Genomic DNA, 11,410 nt, shown 5'->3' with positions numbered 1-11,410 from the left:
CACAAAAAAAAGGCATCGCTGTTCATTACTGGTCCTTCATGTTTTGTTTATTTGTTAATCTATTTAATCCAAAATGATTTATAGCATCTTTATTTTTAATCAAATATAAAATAATTATAATAATTTATTATGTCTGTCCTCTCTAATTTGTAATTATTTCTCTGACATCTGAACAGATAATTGATTTGCCACTATGATTGATTTTGATTAGAAAACACATAGCATTTTTTTTGTGTCCCTCCCCCAAAGGAAATCTTGATTATTTATTTATTTAGGTATTGTTTTGAAATAACATTATATAGGTGCAGTTCCACACATTACAGATGGGAAACCATGCAGGACGATGATGGAAAGCTTGTCCACTGTTAGAACCTATTAACACTGGTGTTCCTTCCTGTTATACTCCCTTCCACCCTGTTATGCTCATTTCCACCCTGTTAGACAAGTCATTTTAAATAATAATTTGACCACAACGTTAAGTGTTTGGCATATATATGAGCAAGATTTTGTATTATTTAGCACCCTTTTGGCAAAAATGGGCACGAAAAACTACCTGTTGTTAATAATTAAGACATTATATTAATCAATAATTTTGTTATTGTTTTGAAAATAAAAAATAAAACAATAATAAGATGGCATAAGGGACATAAACTATCCAAGAAAAGCTCATTATTGTTTAACAGTTACATTATTAACATGTTGTGATCTCTATCTACATGTCCCTAACATGGTGGAATATTTCCATGACCAGCCTCTGATCAATCTATCCATTATTATTTTTTGAGTCCCTAAGCTTGACCAATATGTTTTAGTTAAACATTTCACTATTTGGGTAGAATGCAAAAAAAAAAAAAAAAAAAAAAAAAAAAAGTTATGTACCTTTTTTTCCCCAACACTTCCTAGTTCCTTCTGTGGACAATGACTTTAAAAAGCAAACCTTTTTCATCAATTGCTTACTCGATTAGCAAATATGCACATTTCCTTTAGGAAGAAAAAAAAAGTCCACATCCTGCAATAATAATAGGAGTTTATACTATGCCATATATCATACTATAAGTTCTCAGTGGGAGACAATTTAGTCAACTTATTGCCAGGAGTTTTGTACAGCATTTGAAATAAACATTAAATTCTCTAATAAAAACCTTGTCATGACGTTGAGCAAAATAGTCATAATGAAAAGTGAGGCTTGCCTTAAGCAGATCGATCTTGAAATATTAAAATTCAGTCCCAAGTTCCCAAAACAATTAACACTTTTACCGTCTATGATAGAATTCTTAAATTCTTATTTAAAAGCACCCTTTTAAAAGGCACTCATTTCATTGAATGACCTATAATTAGCAGCACACCTAGAGCATAGCAGATTATAAATCAGCATAAACGTCAAGTTCTCAACACATGCCAAGTTTATCTGAAAAAATAAAATGGTTTTCTTCCCATATTTTAAGGCTGCTCATCTTTAGATTTAATATTAAAACTACAAAAACCGAAGCAGTCCCCAGCAATCTGAACTTTTCTTCATTTAAAAAAAAAAAAAAAAAAAAAAACCTTCACATAGTCATTTCACATAGGTTTGAACAATCTGTTCAGCAGGCCCTCTCCTGGCAGACAGACTCATTACAGCACCAAAGTTGAATTCCTCCACAGGGAAAACATACTGCACCTTTTTCACGATGAAAACGACACAATGTGCACATGCAAAAATAAATAAAAAATAATATAAATATAAAAATAAAAAAGTATATAAAACTACTGACCCAAGTCTCCAAATTTCCCAAACACACTCTATACTTCACAACTTGATCATCTTTTATTATTTTGCAATGTTTCATCTCTCCAAAGTCTTCCAGTTTGATGTGAAAGCATTACTTAAATAATGAAGAGCGCAAAAAAAATATTTACACATTTTTTTCAATAAAACTAAATCAATGGATCATTGTAAGCACCTCTTACCATCAGGAAGAAAACAAATCTTAAATACAGGGAAACTGCCATTTCTACGTTGGAAAAAAATAAAATGGCATTACATCAGATTTCTAAACTTTTAATTTCTGAGAAAAAAAACATTTCCATATTTACGTACAGAATGCTCCTGAAATGCGTTTCCACTTTGCAAGTTGAAAAGGCTTAAGGATCATTACTGTCATTTCATCAAGTTGATTTTTCTATATGCTTCACGTTTTAATGATTTCTCTTAAAATTTCCACTGCAGGCTTGCTCAAGTGGGGCTTTCACAAAGACCCCCATCAGTTCTTCAAGAGAGGTAAGACGCAAAAGTCTGGGATAGGAAGCAGGACAAGGATGACTTAGGAAGCATGTTGGACCCCCTCCTAATCCAGCAGTGCTAAGGTCAAAAAGGTCAATGTCCATCCAAGACCATCATCCCAAAGTTCGACAGGTCCATCCCTTACTAAAGGATACAGGAAGCAAAAAAGGCGAAATACAAACGCTACTCCAATTTCATTCGTCACAGAGAATTCATCGAATACTACGCTCATGTATCAGTCTTTGTGGATTTAAAAACGATTCCTCTCACACTCACACGAAAGAAATTGTCTGTAAGAGCTCCATGTTTGATCCAACATTACAAACCTAAAGGACATCACACCCTCTACACAATATATATGACAACATGTCTTGTTTGTCATATACCACGTTGCATATAAATCTGTATTAACTGTATTGTAAGAGCAGCGTTGGTTTGTATTTTTTTCCCCCATGAATTTCTCTGTAAAAATAAATGACGATGAATTGGTAACACGTTTATGCAGTCCTGCAGGTTTTTTATTTGTATTTTATTTTGTTTTTGGTGGACACTAGCCACAATAGATATATAGAGAGCAAGAGAAATGACTGAGAAATGATTGTAGTTTGTATCTGTCAAGAGCCATCCTGATCAGATAAGATTGGCTTTATGAGGATCAAGTTCAACTTGGTTGTCAGTCATCCTCTTCTCAGTCCCTGGCAGCATTTCTCTCCAGTGCTACCTGGGCTAGCAAAGTTCAGGATTAGCTGTTGTCTGATTCAGACTCAGCCTCCCGTAACCAAGTGAAGAAGGCAGTGACAGACTTCAGGGCAACACCCTTCCCCAGCTGCTCTGCCGGGTCTTTGCTGGACTCCCATTTGTAGAAGGCGTCCTCTTTTATCACGTCCTCGTCGTACAACGCGTCGAAAAACATGCGCAGTAAATCTGGGTAAAACAGACAAAATCGATCAGCTACACTTCCATCATCAGGGGTGTCAGCATGTTAAAATAATTCCTTAAAGATTGTGTGACAGTGAAGACTGGAGTATACACTTCACCCCAAAAATACACACAGAGACAAATACTCACTGGCAGGCTGCTCCATCTGCACCATGAGAGCCTGGAGAGCATAGAGTGCCTGCAGCTCCTTCGTTTCATCAGAGAGGTATTTCTGCAGCAGCTTGGCCCTTTGGGTAATCTGCTCCACATCCACCTTGTAGGGATTCTCACCTAAAACAGTTGATTAATGCATTCAATTAACATCAAGTATAGGTCAGTGCAAATTCAGGTCGGAAGTCAAACTAAAGCGAAGGAAAGCGGATTGCATCTAATGAATTCACTCACATATAACGGCAGACTGACACACAGATGTCATCAGGGCCCGCACAAACTGATTGGAGCTCATCTTCTGCTCATCTAGGTTGGCCTTTAAAGGAAAGAAATGCCAGTCAGTACATGTCCGACATGCATAATGTAATACGCATAATGCAGATCGCTGCAATACCTAAATGTTTGATTAAAGAGACTTGAGCCACAGCCAAAACACACACACACACTCACCTCTACCCAGTCATAGATCCTCTGGTTGTTGGCTTTTTCCTGTAACAACCTGTCCAAATGTTTACTCAGCTCCTCAGCAGTCAGTTCGTTTTTACTAGGCTTCTCAGACTCCTCACCCAGAGTGAACTCCATTTTCTGTAAATACATAATCGTAATGACCTTCAGGATATTAAAGACATATGCACATTATTATATATATGGGGTGTGTATGCGTACAAATGCATGTACAATATACAAAAAAATTATGACAAAAAGTCACGAAAAGCTAATTATGAAAAATGTATTTCAGGAAAATATGAAAAATAAAAATAGAGCTTTTTTTATGGATCTGTTAGTGAAAACGTTTGGAGACAAAAAAGTATCATAAGAATAATTTAAGAAAATGAACATTACTAAACTTAAAATAATCTATTCTTTTAAGGTGTTGGCAGTTAAAACATTTGCGCACAATATATTGCACTATATATATATATATATTTACATATACATTTAGCATTACTAGGTAAGGGATGTAAAGATTCACTGTGAGCTGGATGAAAATATAAATGTTAATTCAAATCAGTTCAGATGTTAAAATGAATCACAAATTTGGGGTGGAAGTTTATATGAATGGTTCTCTGAGAGGAACTGACTGTCTTCAAAAAAGTTCAGATAATATTTTCTTTGTCGTCTCGGTGTAATGCATATTAAAGCAGTGTTCATAAAACTGCACTTTTTTGTTTACAGTGGTAACCAAGGAAACACTGTACTGCTGTGGTTCCATAAGCGCCACCTGCTGCTAGAGAGTGAATCTGCATCTCTATCCATCAGAGGTTCTGCTGTCTTTGTTCCATGCAGATATTTTATGTAGCATGGCTGTTTTTGTTTTAAAATTTTGAATTTTTTTAGACTTAAACTGATCATGCTGCATTATAAAGCATCTCTGTTTGGATTGTGATTTAAATGCAGTGGTTGCTTCTAATTTTGAATGGAAAGAGCACAGGCAAAGCCTTTATACGAAGAGTTTTTCTTTGATTAGATTTGGAGTCTGTTTTAAAATTTCAACTTTTGTTATTTGACATTTCAGTTTCACAAAGAAACATGCCGAATTTTGTCCAAACAATAATAAAACGACACCTTTTCATTTATAATTTGTCTTAAATCTAATTTTGTTAAATAAATAAAGAATTGAGAAATCTGAAGCAAGTTTTGTGAATCTCATCAAATCATTAGTTGAGTGAATCGTTACACTCCTAAATATTACAGAAGTTATGTTGGCCCCATTAAAACAGTACAAACAGCTTTCAATACCTGCTCTGTTACAAACTTATTGACATCCTCTTCTTCGGGGAGAAAGTCTATCCAGCTAAGACCCGCCTCCAACCACATCGCTCCAGCTTTTTTGTGGCTCTGAGAACATTACAGAGAATTTTACAAAAAAATTCTGAAACTGCAATGTATGCAAACAGTATTTCATAAGCATTTGCCACAGCATGATACCCACCAGTCCTTTGCAGAGAATGTTAAGCATTTCAACAAGCAAGATTGCTGCTTTACCCATAGGGAGAAGAGGTTTGGACACTTCCCTGTGGATTTTACAAAATGGTCAGATGGTGTATACATCATTTTATTTGATGGTTTATAATCTTTGCATAAGAATATCTGAAACCAAAGATTCAGTGCCTAACCTGAAGAGCTGGCCCATGGGGATGCCTCCCTCTTGCAGCATGGGTGTGATGATCTCAGCCATGTAGAGCCAAATGTGAGGAATGTCAATGGCCATGTCATCTGCCATCTCCAGAATCTCCTGCAGTCTATAGAGTGGATGAAAACAAATTGCTCAGCTGCACGGAAACCATTTATATTGTGTAAAAATCATGAAGCCTCAAGCTAATTGAAATAAAAAGTTTAAGAACTAAAATTATTAAAAGCATAAAAGGTGCTGTATTGTAGGATTGAGGTCCAAATTCAACATTTTTATTTATTTTTTTACACCCGGCCTTTCCTCCTAAGACTTAACGCACAACACAGGTTGCCAGACTGAAGACACCAACAGGAACAAGAGTACCTGACGATGGAAAGCATCGAGCCTTACACTAAGTTAATCAGCTAATGCAATGGTTCTTAAACCTACATGAAGTACCCCAGGCACTGCACATTTTGTACGTCTCCCTATATCAGACACACCCACTTCAGGCCTTGCAGTCTCCACTGATAATCAGGTGTGATCGATGAGGGAAACATACAAAATTTGCAGGGCTGGGGGTATTACAGGACAGGTTTGAGCTAATGTATACGTTTGCAATATTTCTATTGTTATCAAAAAATAAACCACCTCGTGTGGATCTGCATCTCATTTCAAGGCTACTGCGGTGTCCTCCGGAGGTCGCATTTGTCGGCCATATATTGAGGCGGCCCAGGTGCAACCACAATAAAGTAAACTGTTATTCATTGTGAGGTGTAAAATACTATAATTTTTCACTTTGAAATCTAATGGTTTAGTTAGATTTCAAAGTGATTAAGTAGCCATCAGCTTACTAACTTTAGCCAATTACTTGCCTGTCAAGGAGAAAACTATGCATTCTAGGGCTGCAACTAACGATTATTTTGATAATCGACTAATCTGTCGATTATTTTTACGATTAATCGGTTTATGTACTTATATTTTAGTTTTTCCATTTTTTCCCCAAGTAAATTATTAATAAATGGTCTTTATCCTTCAGCATAGATTTTTAAGAGATTTTAACCATTTTGCACTGTCATATCCTAATCAAAAATATACCTGGAGTTGTTTTATTGTGTTAGTAATCCTTTGTCGAACTCTTCTGCAATCAGAACACTGACCCATACTCTAGCAAATTTCACAAGATTTAAAATAATGTTTTCACCATGGCAGTCCTTAGAGCACCTAAAGTAGTTTAACATCCCGAACGAAGCTTATTAAGGAATCTTTCAGAACATATTTTCACGAAGAATAAGGATAAAACAGAATAAAATTGCAGTGCATTGTATTTTATTATTTACTGGGAAACAGCTTTATAGCTTTTGCTGTGAAATTGTAAACAATCCTTCGAATAAAGTGCCAGTGGCATGAAACCTGAATGGAACTCACAATTTAAAGTAAAATCCATCAGAAGGTTGTCCAGAAAAAAAAAATTGGACAGTCACACACAAAAAACCTGCTGTGTGAAAAAGAGCAGTGAATACTTAGAAAAAAAAGTGCATTTCAAATATCTTTAAACATTTACCTCTCTCATTCAGTCATAATTAGGCTGCACGACTGAATTTTGAACTGTTAAACGACAAACTGATCACAGAACATGTTTGTAAAGCTTTAAATGTTAACTGTTAAAAAGCAATGTTATCAGCTTTTACGACTAAACATTTGCAAACAACATTGTACTGGAGAATCTGCACAAATGAAAGTCTTAGGGGCCGTTCACATATCGCGCCTAAAACGCGTGGAAAACGCTAGGCGCACCGCTTTCTCCTTCTTTCCAAAGCGCTCGTGCAGAAGCGCCCCTGAGGCGTCTGCCTTTGCTAAGCAACCATGACGTGCTCTCTCCTTGAAGACGCGGAAATTTCAGCAAAGGATAAATGGATTTGCAGCTCAAAAAATCGCTTGCAGTAGCTCTGCTACTAAATTTATTTCAAAATGGAAATCCATATACAACTATGATCAGCTGTTCCTTTCATCTTGACTGAGCTTTTAACGTTGTTACGGGAAAGGATGAAGCTGATTGGTTAGTTCTTGTCACATGACCCGCGATGCGCTTGCAGCATTTTGAAAAGTTGAGATGTTTTTAACTCGATGCGGTGCGGTGTTGGAAATAACAAACTTGAGCGCGCAAAAGACGCGATATGTGAACGTCCCCTTAAACAGTTCAGTAGTGCAGAGTTTACAGGTTACTCTTCTTTTTTGAAGGCTCAAAGTAAAGTACTCCCAGTCTCCCACATCCCGCTAAATGCTGCAGAGACGCTGTTCGGGAAGCACGTGACATAAAACGAGGCCAGCTATTGGCTATTCGCTACTTCTCCTGCTGTACTGGCTGAGTAAAACCTCCGATGGCTCATTACTGCCACACTTTGGTCACCGCAGATTTGAAATATGCACGAAATGAGCCGCTTACGGCAAATAAAAGTTATTTAGCAACGAATCGATGACTAAATTAGTTGACAACTATTTTAATAATCGATTTTTATCGATTAAATCGATTCGTTGTTTCAGCTCTAATGCATTCGTTTTAAAATGTCTGTTTTAAACCGTTTCTATCTCTCAAATGCAGCTCCAATATTAATACAGGTTTTATTATACCGTATATGGATGCTGAGGATTTTTAGGATGGGTAGAATGTTTGAGCTCTGACTTTTCATTTGGCAGCTTGCATTATAGAAATTAAATGCGCCTTGTTTCCTGCCAACCCGGGGTGTTGAAATGGGCAAAGTCACACAGACCAAAATAAAAACAGACATTCCGACACAGAAGACACATTTTCAAAGGAGAATAACTGACTGTAGCATTGTTTTTCAGATAAATATGTATGTTTACTTAACATGTTTCTTAAATATCTGAAAACATATGGTATTTTAATGCTTTAGTAGAGTCAAAAACTTGCTTGGTGTACCTTTAAAGATAAATATAAAAAAGTAGACAAATGCACAAAATGAAATGAAAATAATTGAAATCTAAAATGTATAAAAATAAGGCAAAACAATATTAAACACTAGTATGCAAATACAAAAATATTGGTGAGTTTTGATAACTTTTTATACCCCGTAGCTACTTAAGCAAATTAAAACATCTGGAATGAAAGAGAAAAGTTTTTTTTGTGGTAGGGAGAGTAAGAATATTGGCAGCGACAGAACATGTAGTTACATTTTGATTAAGGATAGCAAAAAGACCATTACATAAAAACAGATAAATACAACACCACCAAGATTAGAAAAAAAAATCAATTTAACGTCATTTACATTAACCATCCTTTTGAGAACTTTCTTTCCTAAACAAAACTCAAAACATGGAACAAGCATGAAAAGCTGTTCCTCAATTCCAACAGCATAGGTCAGTGGGGTCAAGACACATATCAAAAAATAGAGGTCATAACTAAGTGGAAAACGTGGCTACAACGTTCAGATGTCATGTGTGCATCGCTGCCATATTATTGTACAGAAGAATAAATAGATGTCATGGTCTATGAACTCACCCCTTGTAGTACTGCTCAGGAATAAGTATTCTAGCACTAACAAGCTTCTGAAACAGCAGCCCCACATGCTCTCTAGCGATGGAGCTGCGCTCCAATGTGGATTCTACACCATTCCGTACAAACACAAAGAGCAGCGAGGCGCTGTTCAGCTCCTGCACACATTGCACTGCCTCCTACAAAAGAGTCACAAGAATAATGTAAGTGGAAGATCAGGATCAGGTGAATTCAGTTTGTTATTTTCTAAATGTTTTCTAGGTCAATAATCTATATATGAATGTACATACCTTCATGTCGTTGATGTGGAGATACTCTTCAATGATGGATTTGGACTTCTTGTCCAGCTCTTCCTCACTCAGGGCGGGTTTGTCTTGAACAGGTGGTGGTGGAGCAGGAGCCGACATTGGCTTAACTGAGGAAACACAAGCAGGTAAAGAATTATAAAAATCAATTTATAATTCATCAACTCAAACACCAGTACTGCTGGTGCAGCTCATGACAGTTCTTTCAGTCTGTTGACTCCTACCGGTCTCCTTGCTTCGATCACGCTCCCGACTGCCTCGATCACGGTTCTCTGTCATGCTGGACACGCGGCGCACAGAATCTGATGGTCCACGGCTGTCGCCTCCTCTGCGGTCCTCATTTTCACGGCTGAAACTGCGTTTGGTGATGGCCTGACGGGGTCTGTCAAGGCCTCTGTCCCGGTCATCCCGCCTACTATCAAATCGATCAAAGCGATCCCGATCACGGTCTCTGTCACCACGATCTCTATCGCTACGGTCCCTACTGGAGCTGTTTCTGCAAAGTAGATAGCTGTTAAAAAGCCAGTCAGAAACTTGTAGCATTAGATTACATTACAATTATTACCATGCCAAACTTGCCCCGCAGAACAAAAACAGCACTACAAAATTACCTTTGAGGCACTCTACGATCAGTGTCGATTGAGGAAGAGGATGATGAGGGTCCAGACTGCTGCAATGCAGAGAAACGGTTGATTGTGCTAGTGGCAGGTCTCCCCTGGTCTGCATCAGATAAAAGAACATGAATTAGACTTGCATTTACCATAAAAAAAAAAATAAAAAAATAATTACATTTGAAAATAAAGTTGAGTTTCTGGGTTTTCATTAAGTTTCTGAAGAAAATGAATGCCGCTTGCAAAAACGTGTGGTACAATGTTGTGGAGGGTTGCTAGGTTGTTGAAGTTGCTCAGAGTTGTTGCTACAATGTTCACATGATTTGAGGTATCACTAACTGGTAAACTGCAGCAATTGCTAAATCAAAGTTTAAATGAATATGTGCTTCACTCTTTCCTCTCAATAAAGAAATAACAAATGACAGTGGAGAGAAAACAGCAGTTAAGAAAGCATCTGATAATAGCAATGTGGATAAGCTTGAAGCAGCTTTGGTATCAGCACTACAATCACGTCACATTCATTTACATAGTGCTTTATACAATAAATTGATTCAAAGCATGCAGCTTTACAGTATTAAAGTATTAAATCTCACAGTGTCAGCCTTGCTTTCAGGTAGAATTACAACTTGTAACACATGATAGGTAAAAATTGATAGCCTGAATGAACTAAGTCGCTTTGGATAAAAGCTTCTCCTAAATGCATAAATTTAATTTTTAATTTAAATTTAACTTGATTTTCTGCTTTAAAACAGCTGTCCAGTGTGGAGCTAGCTAATGATAGAATATTTTTATGAATGCAAAAAATGCAAAAAAATAAAAAAATACAAATAAATAAAACCCTTTACATTAAAGGTCTGCATAGATTAAAGCTTGATCTAGCGCAGGACTACTTTAATCACTTTAATACTATAAAGTGTTTTAAGGAGTTAACGTGAATAATTTTTTTTGGAAAAATAAAATGTCTTCGCACTTTGCTTTGTTCCATGTATGACTTACAAAAGGCAATGTCAGACACAAGGATGCATCATTCAGTCAGTCAATTACTTCATACAATTAATTAAGTGGTGAATGAGAAAGTGTCTCATCTCATGTTGTGTGCCAAATATATTTATAAATATATTTATCATTGGTGAAATAATCGACTAATCGTTAAAATAAATCGCAAGATAATTATCAAAATAACCGTTTGTTGCAGTCCTACATTAATAGCTGGGCTTCTTCTATGCTGAGTGAGGTCCAAGGTAAATAAGAGTAGGTGATTGCTCACCTTGATCTCCAGTGGACTTGGCTCCTGTGCCTCCACTGCTCCCTTTGCCCCAGCTACCCCAGGAGCCCTTTCCTCCTGGGGCCAGCAGCTGGGTGTTGAAATCACCTGGCTGAAGTAAAAAAATAAAATAAAAAGAGAGAGAGAAATGGCTAAGCACATCAAACACCAATTCATTATTCTATGAACAAAAAAATATCACTTTCAACAACTAAATATAAGTTGATATTCTACAATAGAAAAAAAGTGTT

General features: G+C 36.7%; 1 protein-coding gene across 4 annotated transcripts in view; it reads right to left on the bottom strand.

Annotated features, from left to right (window-relative positions):
* Positions 1-2,025: 2,025 nt before the first annotated feature.
* Positions 2,026-11,410, bottom strand: part of LOC132155100 (eukaryotic translation initiation factor 4 gamma 1-like) — a 29,216-nt gene continuing 19,831 nt past the window's right edge. For all 4 annotated transcript variants that reach the window (XM_059563888.1, XM_059563889.1, XM_059563891.1 and 1 more), the window contains 12 exons: positions 11,163-11,271; positions 9,896-10,004; positions 9,509-9,780; positions 9,270-9,394; positions 8,986-9,158; positions 5,470-5,595; positions 5,286-5,367; positions 5,093-5,191; positions 3,803-3,937; positions 3,587-3,668; positions 3,332-3,472; positions 2,026-3,187 (listed from right to left, as the gene is read on the bottom strand). In XM_059563888.1, coding sequence (XP_059419871.1) covers positions 3,006-3,187; positions 3,332-3,472; positions 3,587-3,668; positions 3,803-3,937; positions 5,093-5,191; positions 5,286-5,367; positions 5,470-5,595; positions 8,986-9,158; positions 9,270-9,394; positions 9,509-9,780; positions 9,896-10,004; positions 11,163-11,271 — 1,635 coding nt within the window. In that variant the 3' untranslated portion in view covers positions 2,026-3,005. The remainder of the gene's footprint in view (positions 3,188-3,331; positions 3,473-3,586; positions 3,669-3,802; positions 3,938-5,092; positions 5,192-5,285; positions 5,368-5,469; positions 5,596-8,985; positions 9,159-9,269; positions 9,395-9,508; positions 9,781-9,895; positions 10,005-11,162; positions 11,272-11,410) is intronic.

The sequence above is a fragment of the Carassius carassius genome, chromosome 12 (assembly GCF_963082965.1).
Source record: "Carassius carassius chromosome 12, fCarCar2.1, whole genome shotgun sequence".
In the NCBI taxonomy this organism is placed as follows: Eukaryota; Metazoa; Chordata; class Actinopteri; order Cypriniformes; family Cyprinidae; genus Carassius; species Carassius carassius.
The sequence above is the reverse complement of the archived record's forward strand: the minus strand, read 5'-3'. Positions and strand labels throughout refer to the sequence as shown.